We start from the raw sequence: 13,244 nt of genomic DNA, 5'->3' as shown, positions 1-13,244 counted from the left end.
ACTCGATGGATGCAGAATAAATTCTCACATTTTTCCAATAATCTCATTTGATTTAATTTAAATGTTTTAAATTACATCTTTGTCCTTAATTTATCTTCTTTTAACTGCTGTCTTTTATTTCTCCAGATGTCTTTTTGTACTAAGTATTATACATTTTCCCCCCACACATTTTTCTTGATGCCTTTTATGTTTTATCTAAAGCACATTGAATTGCTTGTTGTTGAAATGTGTTATAAAAAATAAACTTTCCTGTATAATCACTCTCCTTCTATTTCAGCAACATAATACATTCCCACTAACTACAGCTTTATAAATACATTTGTTATTTAGTTTTTTGGATTTTAATAAGAAGAAACATTGTTGAAGTGAAATCACATCTAATTTTCCCTTTTTACAGTTAAAAGTAATGTCAAAATATTTTTAAAGTATGTATTTAATAGTTTTGTATTATAAGAATATCATATATTATAAGCTTGGTCGGCTAAATCTCTTTTCCCAGTTAATGTTTGTTTGTTTGCTCGTTCAACAAGCTAAGCTTCAGGACAAGATGTGTTTTCATCTTTATAAGTTAGATAAGAAGAAGACTTGATGCTGGGCAATAAATTGATGTTATATTGATATCATGACATGAGACTACATATCATATATATTGATTGATTGATTGATTGATTGATTGATTGATTGATTGATTGATTGATTGATTGATTGATTGATTGATTGATTTATTGATTGATTGATTGATTGATTGATTGATTGATTGTCCCTAACTGAGAAAAATAAAAGCTAACAATGGAAAAAGTTAATTCAAATCAACATTTTAGTCTGTCCAGATCACTGATCCAAATTATGTTCATTTGTTGATTTCTCTTTAACACTTTCACACAGCTTGAGGTAAAAAGAGGAATATACAACCAAAGGAAATGAATCATCAGTTTCAAACAAACCCTGTTTCAATACAAATAGGAAGAATCTCTAATCTCAACTTTTATCTTCTCAACATTTTCTTCAACATTTAATTAACATTAGATCTCATATTGTAGTAAAACTTCCTCTCTTGTTTTGAAACAGATGATCTTATTCATTACTGCTAATTGCACGTCAAACATTAACAATTGTTAACGGAAACATTAAAGAATCACAAACTATCATCAGAAAACAAATAGGTAAATTATTTTTTTAGTGTTTCTCCACGTGACGAGAAATTGTTTACTGGTTGAAAGTTTTTTTTCTCATCTCTACAAAGGGGAACTGAATGGTTCAACGAACATCAAAACTAATTTTAAAAAGTTGTGATCACACACTCTGTAGTCTTGAAATGCTGACTGACTTCGGCTGCGACTCACACGTTTCTCTTTTTTCTTTTTTTTGCAAAATGTCACAGAAAGGTAGTTTCAAAAGGAGTTAAGCTGAAACAGTCAGACTGAGGCCTAAGAACAAAACAAACTCTGTAATGAATATGGGCAAAAAATACAACAAAGAGAAACTGAATTCTGCTTCATATAAAACAAACACAGTTAGAACAAGAGTTGTGATCCGATAGTCTAAAGGCCAAGACGCCACATAACAACCACAACATCCGTGGTTTGAGTCCAGCAGCAGACTTCCCCCTACACATCACCCACTTCCTGTCTACTCTCTACTGTCACTGTAATAAAGACTTTCAGTTAGAAACTCTCAAATGAACTCAAGTTAAACTGTTTGCATTCAAAAATATAAAAAGTCAGTAACTAAGTCTCAGTGTGTAAAACCTTCAGTGTTACAGTAAGTGCTGCTAATGACTTACATTTGAAAGTGACTGTTTCATCATGTTTAACCACAGGATTGTGTGAAAACATATCACTCTCCAACTTTAAATAAAGAACATAACATAATAAAGAGACAGAAATAGGAAGTGAATTTACTCACTGAAGAAGAAAAAGCAGATCAAAGTGTGATGAACTTTCATGTTGACGCTCTGATGGTTTAATCTTCTCTGTCTTAAAACCAGGAACTTCTCGTTCACTTCTCTAAATGATGGAGTCCCTCCTCCTAACAAACACATACATGCACACAGCTCTGCCCCTCCTCTTCTCGGTCTCTATTTATACTGCAGGTCTGAGTTTGCATGCAACTTCATGCAAGGTTTTAGAGCTGCAACTATTTTCATTATAAAATCATCATCATCAATTTAGTCGTTTTGTTAAGTAAAAACAACAAACTGCTGCTTCTCAAATGTGATGATTAGATAGATTTTTGATATTCGAATGTGCATATTTGGGTTTTCTACTCTTAATATGAACTCACTACTTTTGGTGGATTTTGGACGGTCGGTCAAACTAATTCAGTTCATGCAGCTTCATGATCTTAATATAGAAAACATTTGTAATTGTGTGTGTGTGTGTGTGTGTGTGTGTGTGTGTGTGAGATAGATAGATAGATAGATAGATAGATAGATAGATAGATAGATAGATAGATAGACACACAACTCAGCCGAAGCCTCAACTGTCTATTGCAACATTTAGTGCAACTATTTTCATTATGAAATAAACATTTACGTCATTTTGTTTATTTATTGTCCTAATGCACTTTGTAGTCACATTCATATTTATTCATTATCTTTGCACTAAATGTTACCTGATTTATATTGTTTGATATACTGTTGTTGTGTTATGTGTGCCTTGTAAGGTGACCTTGAATGCTTTGAAAGGTGCCTTTAAATAAAATGCATTATTATTATTATTATTATCATTATTATAAAACACATTTCTCACTAGTTTATGTTATTTAGACAAAATAATCAGCAGAATTGTTACTAAAATGAATTGCTAGTTTCAGCCCTAAAAGGTTGAATATTTAAAAAATAGAAAAATAGCAGACTCATAACTCTGATGCAGTTTGCAGAAACATTGATCCTTTATTTTTTGAAATAAATGCATCAGGGCAAAGAAGTCAGAGCAGGTTACAGCATTTCTACATACATTAACTTTTACATTAACTAAGTTTTGTATCTTTGCCATGTTTAACATATCTATTCAACATCATAGTAGTATTTAAATAACAGAAAACTACAAAGAGCATAATGTGTTCCCTTTAATAAAATGAAGAATAATACAAAGTCTTTTCAATATTTCAGTGGTAAAGAGTGGAGGAAGGCCAGAGGAGACTAACCAACTTCCACAAAACAGGAGTTGCAGAAGTTGAGACCTGAGACAAACAAAGCATGTAAATGTCCTCCAGATGTAAAAAAGGAAGAAAATACTTGAAGAATTATCACAATATCAGATTTTCACTACACGATTGTCGTGGCAAAAATAATTCATAATACTGATCATATGTCACAGAGAAAAAAAACCTTTCCTGTGTGAGTGATACTCATCCAAACCACAACCTGATGACCTGTTTGTCACTGAGGGAGGAAACAGGATGTCAGTAGTATTAAAGCTACTGCTGAGGTAAAGTAATAGTTGAGTACAGAGGCTGTGACTCTACTTTGGCATCAGTGTGTGTCTGAAGCGCAGAGTAGATAACATTAGGGACTTGACCAGAGGGGGCGCTGCTGAGTGAGGCGGCAGCTCTGTTGGACAAATCTACCTCAGTGTAGTCGAGTTCATTCAAGTCGTCTTCAGTCTGGAAGAAAACAACGAGCTCAAGGTTTATATCTTATAGACTGAATCCAGTTAGGATTACAGAAAGAGTGCATAAGTATTATGAGCTGGATACTGGATATTGGATACTTTTATCTTTGGGAATGATTATTTAAAATAAATCATGTGAGAAGTTTAGAGGGGAAAATACAACATGATACAACTGCTAACAACATCTGAAAACAATTGTTTTTAAGAGACCATAAACCAATATTTCCCTCTGAAATGTAGTGGAGTAGTATCAATTACAAGTGATTACAATCTGTACACAAATACAGTACTAGAATAAATGTACTTGGACCATTGGTGTTTAGTGTGTATATGACAGAGTGGAAGCTGCTGCTGATTGAAGCAAAGCAGAGTCAGCAGGTAGTAAATGTAATGTGGAGTCTGTGTCTTGCTCGTTAACTGCTGAGTAAAGTGAAGGTTAACACTGAAGTTATAGCAGCTGTGGTAACTTCAACACTGGGGAAGAAAACTAAGTCTCCATGATGTGGTTAACACGACTGTTTTCTGACTACAGAGGTAAAATGCTGCCAGAGTTTCTTCTTACTTTGCTCAGAGGATGGGATGCTGTAGCAGTGACGACACTGTAGTCATCTGAGGCTTCAACTGAGTTTTCCACAGGAGGGAATTGGCTCAGTCCGTCGCCCTCTCTGATCTCCTCGTACACTCGGCTGGCCTGCAGCAGAAGAAATTTGGTTCCTATTGATATCAGCTGGTTTCACAAACACTAACGATGCTCAGATGTCACAAATTCACTTAGACTCACCTCTGTGACATTAGCACACTCTGTTTCCTCAGGATGTTCTGAAAAACACGAGGTTCAGAGGAATAAGTACATGTTGTCTGAGAGACACTTGAACCTTTCTGACTAAAATGTTGCTGGAAACACTTTTGGCTGTTCCTCTTTGAGCTTCTGATGAAATGAAAACACAGACTGACACAGACACCAACCAACACTCACTAATCCAAATTTATCAGGAACTCAAAATCTATTTTCCTTGTAAAAGTCCTACTAAAGATAATGTGGTGATATTTAACCTATTGTGAAGACACACTGTGTCTCTGACTGGACCATTATGGTAGTAAAAGCAGTAAAAGCTTATTTGACACACATGAACAGGTGGTTTGTTAGAAATAGTTTTAGATGTTCACCTTTGGGTTTAGAGGCTATTTTCTTGCAGAGTATCAGCACAGCCATGGAGAACAGGAGCACAATGAGGACCAGAGTCAGACCCACATACAGCAGCACACCTGTTGTAGCTTGAACAGTAGAACAGGTTTGTGATCTACGACTCTCCATTGTTTAGTTTGTCATTACATATACAGTACCAGTCAAAATGTATAAAACATAGTTTCAAATAAAGACTATTGTTTCTATTTACTTAGTTGAGCTGTTTATGTCTTAGTGTGGATTACTACAATAGTTGAATAGAGCTATTTGCTGCATACCAACACTACCTTGACACACAACTATAACGGTATAATATTGACAACTAGAAAATTCCAGGAAAATTTTGAGCGCCACAGGGCTGTTGCCGGGAAGAGTACATGATTTATTTTTTCTTTATGAATGTACTTTATTCTCAATTTAACATCCCTGAAAATATTAAGTTAATGTTATTATCATATTTAAGCGTAAATGATATTTATCTAAACTTATTAGTTTAAAGTCTACCTCATTTTTTCACAGACAGGAACATCGCTGTTATGAAATTATTAAGTAAATCTTATCATTAAGAGAGTAGATTTTATTGTACTTTTTATTTTAAATTACTTAGTTGTATGAAATTATATTATGTACATTTTGTTCATCTTCTATTGATAAATGTTGAATCTTTTTAAAGTAAACATGAATTAATCCATTCAAATGAATTAGCTCAGATTCTGACAGTGTTTATTTTATTCAGATATTCCTTAAAATGAGCGAGTAAGCACAGTGCGAAGACAGAGTGAGATTCTTTTGGAAAAAAAGACAATTACATTAGGGTCAATGGGAAGAGAGACAGGTATTGCCGCCGGCAATTACTGCTTCTCACACTCAAGCTAACTGACGCTTCCACTCTAACTTTGAAGAAAAAGTGATTTCCACTCCTCGTTTGACTGCTCATAGTTTGAAAAGTTTACATTTTATGTAAAAACTGTTTGGTATTTTTCCAGATAGCACAAGTTTTCCTCCGTTTTAAATTTTGAATCACATTTCTACGTGCAGGTATGAAAAGGCAGGTGACTTTGAAAAAAGGTGAAATTATGTGGGTTTCAAGAAACAAATTCCCATTCATTTCCAATAGAGAAATCTCCTGGTTATTTGGGAATAACTTTGGGAAAAATTTGAATTTCAACACCAAAAGTCATAGCACCACCTCCCGATTGAGCTGCACGTTTTGATGTATATATTGTCGGGGTTTTCTCAAAGCTGCAGGACAAGTTACGTGCTGAAATTTGACGGAAGAAGAATAATAAGTATGGAGAAGATTAATAGATGCCTCAGGGCTTTACATATCATGCTGTAGAGGAGTGCCTCGGAGCTGAGCACCCGGTGGCACTAATTATTGTTCTAAGCTGTCATCAAGGCAAACAGTGACTACTTTGAGGAACCTAAAATATGAAACATACTTGGGTTTTTTGTTTACTAAAGAAAAGTTTCAAAGGTAAATGTATCTGAACCTCCAGCTGTTGCCTGTTCAGACTGGTTAGTGGTTTTAGTGGAAGATGTTGAAGATGTGGAGCTTCTTCTGAAACTCTGTGTTGTTGTTGTTGTTGTTGTTGTTGATGGAGCTGTGAACAATAAAAAAGAAACACACTGATACAAAATAAATCCTGTTGAGAGAAATAAAATGCTCCTTTATCTGACTTATCATTTTTTATTTCTAAAACCACTGATACAGTAAATGGACACTTACTGTATCAATCTTTAAAGTGACTAATTAGACCAAATATCAGATTATTAAAATATTAGCTGCAGTCAGAAAAATAATGAAACTTTCCTCTGACCTCCAGAAACATGAAGAAACATTTTCATGACTTTCAGTAGAAACTCACCATCTGTGACGATGATCTTAAACTCCTGGTATGGATCTTTCAAGAGTTTTTCAAAGCCACACCCATAATGTCCAGAGTCAGATTTGTTCAGATGTGTGATGGTCACATACAGACGACTTCCTGTATGTGTGGTTTCATATCTCATGCTGTATCTGTCTCTTTGTTGACTGACACCAGTCATTGTAATAAGACGTTCTTTACATTTGTCCTTACAGAAGTACCTCCAGTCTCCAGTCGTGGTAAAGTTACATGGAACTGTGATATTTTGTCCTTCAGTTGCTCTAAAAATGGGAATTTCTGCATTGATGAGACCGATGTTTCCATCCTGCAGCACTGCTGGAAAAAAATCAATGGTCAATATTTCACATTTACACTAATCCACAGTCACACTGGGAGCTGCCCAGTTCAACCAGTCTGTGGTCTGATTTGATTTAGTCTCTGTCAGGAAGGACTCGATGGATGCAGCATAAATCCTCATATTTTTCCAATGATCTGATTTGATCTTTGTCCCCATTAATTTATCTTATTCTATGCTGTCTTTTATTTCTCTAGATGTCTTTTTGTACTAAGTATTGTACTTTTAAAAAAAATTTTCTTGATGCCTTTTATGTTTTATGTAAAGCACATTGAATTGCTTGTTGTTGAAATGTGTTATAAAAAATAAACTTTCCTTCTATTTCAGCAACATAATACACTCCCACTAACTTTAGATCTCATATTGTAGTAAAACTTTCTCTCTTGTTTTGAAACAGATGATTTTATTCATTGCTGCTAATTGCACGTCAAACATTCACTATTGTTAACGAAAACTTTACAGAATCACAAACTATCATCAGAAAACAAATAGGTAAATTATTTTTCAGTGTTTCTCCATGTAACGAGAAATTGTTTACTGGTTGAAAATTGTTTTTCTTATGTCTACAAAGGGGAACTGAATGGTTCAACGAACATCAAAACTAATTTTAAAAAGTTGTGATCACACACTCTGCTGACTGACTTCGGCTGCTACTCACACGTTTCTCTTTCTTTCTTTTTTGCAAAATGTCACAGTAAGGTAGTTTCAAAAGCATTTAAGCTGAAACAGTCAGACTGAAGCGGACGAACACAAACTTTGTTATGAATATGGGCAAAAAATACAACGAAGAGAAACTGAATTCTGCTTCATAGAAAACAAACACAGTTAAAACAAGAGTTGTGACCCGGTAGTCTAAAGGCCAAGACACCACATAACAACCACAACATCCGTGGTTTGAGTGCAGCAGCAGACTTCCCCCAACTTGCAGTCACTTCCTGTCTACTCTCTACTGTCACTGTTATAAAGACGTTCAGTTAGAAACTCTCAAATGAACTCAAGTTAAACTGTTTGCATGCAAAAAATTAAACAATCAGTTACTGGAAATTCTCAGTGTGTAAAACCTTCAATGTTACAACAAGTGCTGCTAATGATTTACATTTGAAAGTGACTCTGTTCATCACGTTTAACCACAGAAATGTGTAAAGATGTACAGCTTCGCTCACCAACTTTAAATAAAGAACATAAAATAATAAAGAGACAGAAATAGGAAGTGAATGTACTCACTGAAGAAGAAAAGGCAGATCAAAATGTGATGAACTTTCATGTTGATACTGGTTTAATCCTCTCTTCTGTCTTAAAACCAGGAACTTCTCGTTCACTTCTCTAAATGATGGAGTCCCTCCTCCTATCAACCACAAACATGCACACAGCTCTGCCCCTCCTCTTCTCAGTCTCTATTTATACTGCAGGTCTGAGTTTGCATGCAACTTCATGCAAGGTTTTAAAGCTGCAAATATTTTCATTATGAAATAAATATTTTAGTTGTTTTGTTAAGTAAAAATAACAAACTAGCTGGTTGCTGCTAGATAGATAGATAGATAGATAGATAGATAGATAGATAGATAGATAGATAGATAGATAGATAGATAGATAGATAGATAGATAGATAGATAGATACAACAACATATTCCTCCCCCTTTACTTTTGATTTTCCCTTAACAAAAGCTAAACATTTTACTATCACACAGTACTTACTGAAGTGATATCTTTTTACCTATATATATATATATATATATACATACATATATATATAAGTAATAACATTTTCTTTAGCTGTAGCTTTGCCTTAACTAGGGAAAGAGGGTAGACTGCCTCAATTCCCAGACTAAACCCTGGGGGTTAGTCTCTAACTACCACGTCAGTCTATCAGGAGGTCGTCTGTCTCTTTTGGGGTAAGTACGACCTATGGATAAATCAGTCTCATTGTCTTTTGGTGAGGAGTGTATGACTCCTGGTCTGGGTGAAGTGATGTCAGGAACAGTGTCCATTGCTGAAGGTTGCATCTGAGATTGTTCTAGTGATGGATGCTGTTCCTGACAGATCTCGGGCTCTGGAACAAGGGATGCAGGTTGAGGTGAGTAATCAGGAGAACCAGAAGTGTGAAGCAACTGATGGATGTGTCTTCTCCAGATGAGATGATCACTGGTTTCTACTGTGTATGACACAGGACCTGTTCTTGCAATTACTGTTGCAGGCATCCACTTCACACTGGGCGAGAACACTGTCTCCAGCTACAAAGCTGCGAAACTTTGCCTTTGCTCGACTCTCCACCTGAGCTCTCTGTTGAAGGTACACGACCTCTTTTGTCTTTTGAGGCCTCAGGAGGTCAAGTCGAGTGCGGAGCTGTCTCTTGAGCATCGCTGAGGCAGGAGACAACTTGGTGGTAGCATGAGATGTGTTTCTGTATGACAACAGGAAAGCATTGAGGCACCTGTTAAGAGACTGTGTGCTCTGAGATGATGTGAGAGCTTGCTTCATAGTGTGTACAAATCTTTCAACGAGCCCATTGGTAGCTGGGTGATCAGGTGCAGAATTGCTGAATATCATTCTCCTCCATGAATGTCTCGAACTCTTCAGACACTAGTTGCTGGCCATTATCAATCAATCAATCTTTATCTGTATAGCGCCAAATCACAACAAAGTCATCTCAAGGCACTTTACACATAGAGCAGGTTCTAAACCGAACTCTTCAGGTTTTAACTTTAAAGAGACCCAACATTCCCACACGAGCAACAGTGGCGAGAAAAAACTCCCTTTTAACAGGAAGAAACCTCAGAACCAGACTCAGAGTGGGAGAACATCTGCCTCGACCGGTTGGGGTTGAGAGGGGACAAAGGAAGGATAGAGGAGAGAAGCACAATGAAAATCAACAATGAAGCTAGAAGGTCCGGGACTGGAATCCGTCATCCGGACGTCTACAGGCCCAGATTACCTGTGAGATGAGAAAGCACAGACAACTTCGGGGAAGAAGTTTAGGTTATTGAATGCATTAATAGAACAAGAATGTTAATGGATATAGATGGATGGATAGAGAGAGAGAGGGAGGAGGAGAGAGGAGCCCAGTGCATCATGGGAGTCCCCCGGCAGTCTAAGCCTATAGCAGCATAAGTTAAGAGCTCAAAGAGCCCTTACTATAAGCTTTATCAAAAAGGAAAGTTTTAAGCCTACTCTTAAATGTAGGGAGGGTGTCTGCCCCCCGGACCAAATCTGGAAGATGGTTCCACAGGAGAGGAGCCTGATAGCTGAAGGCTCTGCCTCCTGTTCTACTTTTAGAGATACTAGGAACCACAAGTAGACCTGCATGCTGGGAGCGCAGTGTTCTAGTAGGTACATAAGGTACTATCAGCTCTTTAAGATATGATGGAGCCTGACCATTAAGAGCTTTATCACTGACAAGCTGTTGTGGCAAACCAAAACAGCTGAAGATAGACCTTAGCTCTTCAATGGTTCTCTCTAAGGAGGTGCTCTTCATGACAACAACCTCAGTCGACTATGACTAAGAACATGTGGTTCTCTAGTGGTCCAGCAAAGTCTATGTGGACTCTTTGCCACGGTGCTTCTGGCCAGTCCCACGGATGTTGTAAGGGACCGAGCTGGCTGACAAAGGAGACTGAGGTGTTTTTTAAAGAAAGACGGTTTTTTATTTTACCCAAAAATTACAAAATGATACAAAAACAAAATAACTAAAGTTTTGGGCCCATAAAAGAGGTCAAAATAAACAGAACTCAAATAAAGTGAACTTAACACTAACAGACCTGACCTCACAAGTGAAGACATGGGGAATATATATACTGGCTGATCAGACCATACATGACACAAGAGGGATGACTAACAAACAAACACTACCAATGAAACAAATAAATACAATAATTCCCCCCCAAAAAAGATTAACTCAATTACATGAACAAACCCAAAAATACCTGACTAAATATTCAAATAAAGAGAAAATAAATCAATATAAACTAACTCCTAAAAGAACAAATTAGAACTAATGACCTTACAAAAGTTAACTAAATGTGCACGCTTACAAATAGAAACTAATGTACTGCCAAATGTGAAATAAAATGAATACTTTATAAACCAAATGTGTGTTATTTATTTGTAATGTAAAATATGAATTAAGTGATGAAAAAGAATGAACTAAATGTAAAAGAGTGTGAGTGTAGTGGGAGTCATACAAACTGAGTTCAGTTGTGTGGCTGCGAGTGCGGCCATCACAGATGTAATGGAGCCAGCTGCAGGAGATTCCTCAGTTTTTGGCAGGCAGAACATGACTTTGCTTTCTCCTCTATAGCTGCATCCAAGCCTGGCCACCAAAAATAACTGTGTGCTATTTCTTTCATTCACACGACCCCACAGTGTCCAGAGTGGAGCTCACTCAGCACTTTCTGTCTTAGTGGTGGTGGAATAATGACACGATAGCCCCACAAGAGGCATCCAGACTAGACTGAGAGCTCATTTCTTCTCACCAGACAAAGCTTCAAGCTTGGTGTCAGTTCTCTTCGCCTCCCACGAGTGACAATGTACAAAACCTCAGACATGACTGGGTCTGTGCGTGTGTGTTTCTTAACATGAGTCGAGGTCACTGGAGCAGCAGTCACATCCTTGAAGTAGAAGATCTCAGTTCGTGTTGGCTCAGTGTGTATGACAGGCAATGGGAACCTTGAGAGTCCGTTAGCATTTCCATGCTGCTCCGACTTTCTGTACTTGATGTCATACTGGTGGGCGGACAATAACAGAGCTCATCGCTGTATACGGCTGGCTGCCAGTGATGGAATACCAGTATGAGGACCAAAAATAGTGGTGAGAGGGCGATGGTCAGTGAGCAGCGTGAATTTTCTGCCGAAGATATACTGATGAAACTTTTTCACTCCAAACACTATTGACAAGGCTTCACGCTCAATCTGTGCGTAATTGCTTTCAGCTTTACTCAGTGTTCGTGATGCAAAAGCGATCAGCCTCTCTTCCCCTGAAGGTATGATGTGTGACACGACTGCACCTACCCCATACGGTGAGGCGGTAGTGCAGGGTCAAAATGAGTGAGGGCCTCAGACTGAGAAAGAGCTATCTTCACTCCTTTGAAAGCTGTCTCACATTTGTCTGTCCATGTCCATGTCTTGGTTTTGTTAAGAAGCTCATGCAGCGGCTTCAGTTTGCAAGCCCAGGAATGATCTCAACTGACTCATGTTCTTTGGGGATGGAGCCTCCACAATGGCCTTCACTTTTGATGGTGCTTTGTGGAGTCCAAAGCTGTCCGTCACATGCCCCAGGTACTCAACAGATGGTCGGAAAAACTCACACTTGTCTTTCCTGACTCTCAGACCATATTCCTCCAGTTTTTGCAGTGTTGTCTCCAAGTTCCTCAAGTGTTACTGTTCATCTGGTCCAGTGATGAGCAGGTCATCTAAGTAGCACTGGACCCCCGGAAGCCCACTTAGTATCTGGTCCATTGCTCTTTGGAAAAGCGCCGGACTAGAGGTTATCCCAAAAGGGAGCCTCCGATATCTGTAGAGACCCTTGTGTGTCACTATGGTCAACAGTTCCTGTGACTATGGATCAACATGCATCTGAAGATAGGCCTGACATAAGTCTATTTTACTAAACTTCTGCCCTCCAGCCAAACCTGAGAAGAGGTCATCGATGAGGGGTAATGGATACTGTTCTACAGTCAAGACAGGGTTCACAGTCACTTTAAAATCACCACAGATCCTTGGAGCCCCATCTTTTTTCATGACTGGAACAATTGGTGTAGCCCACTTGCTTGTGCTCACGGGTTCCAAAACTCCACTCTCCACTAACCTGTCTAACTCTGCTTCCATCTTGGGTTTGATGGCATACAGGTCTGGCTTTAAAACACTTGGGTGTGCTTCCTGGTTTGATTGTCAGCTTGACCACGATATCTTTCATACTGCCAAGTTCTTCATTAAACACTTTGGAGTGCTTCCTTAAGATCTCCTGAAGGATGCCTGTGTCTCCATCATTAACCAGGAACACTGCCTGCCAGTTTAATCTGAGCTTTCTTAGCCAGCTGCGACCAAACAGAGCTGAACAGCCAGTACTCATCATCATCTTCGTCATCCATAGATAACACATGCACTGTATCTTCATCATCAGACTCACAATCACTATGCTCGTCCTGTTCCATCTTGTTCACCTGTTTCTTCTTATATTTGTGGAAACCACTTTTCTTTGTGTCAGTGTGCTGTTTGTGTGACTGGGCC

General features: G+C 37.9%; 2 protein-coding genes across 2 annotated transcripts; both read right to left on the bottom strand.

Annotated features, from left to right (window-relative positions):
- Positions 1 to 3,420: 3,420 nt before the first annotated feature.
- LOC128357691 (uncharacterized) lies at positions 3,421 to 6,813 on the bottom strand. The gene is made up of 5 exons (XM_053318060.1): positions 6,669 to 6,813; positions 4,782 to 4,889; positions 4,396 to 4,433; positions 4,177 to 4,305; positions 3,421 to 3,606 (listed from the first exon to the last, which is right to left on the bottom strand). Exons 1-5 carry the CDS (start codon positions 6,811 to 6,813, stop codon positions 3,421 to 3,423), a joined length of 606 nt encoding a protein of 201 aa, XP_053174035.1.
- A 5,345-nt stretch (positions 6,814 to 12,158) lies between these two features.
- LOC128357690 (uncharacterized protein K02A2.6-like) lies at positions 12,159 to 12,842 on the bottom strand. The gene is given in 1 exon segment (XM_053318058.1): positions 12,159 to 12,842. A coding segment is annotated over 1 exon segment (684 nt).
- Positions 12,843 to 13,244: the final 402 nt, after the last annotated feature.

The sequence above is a fragment of the Scomber japonicus genome, chromosome 4 (genome assembly GCF_027409825.1).
Source record: "Scomber japonicus isolate fScoJap1 chromosome 4, fScoJap1.pri, whole genome shotgun sequence".
NCBI classification, from domain to species: Eukaryota; Metazoa; Chordata; class Actinopteri; order Scombriformes; family Scombridae; genus Scomber; species Scomber japonicus.
The sequence above is the reverse complement of the archived record's forward strand: the minus strand, read 5'-3'. Positions and strand labels throughout refer to the sequence as shown.

Bases quoted from the DNA above. Each gene is read 5' to 3' on its own strand.
- LOC128357691 (XM_053318060.1), bottom strand. From the start codon at position 6,813: ATGAGATATGAAACCACACATACAGGAAGTCGTCTGTATGTGACCATC. The intron at 4,890-6,668 runs GTGAGTTTCTAC...CTACTGTTCAAG, and splicing joins TAAGATCATCGTCACAGATG to CTACAACAGGTGTGCTGCTG. The intron at 4,434-4,781 runs GTGAACATCTAA...CGTGTTTTTCAG, and splicing joins AATAGCCTCTAAACCCAAAG to AACATCCTGAGGAAACAGAG.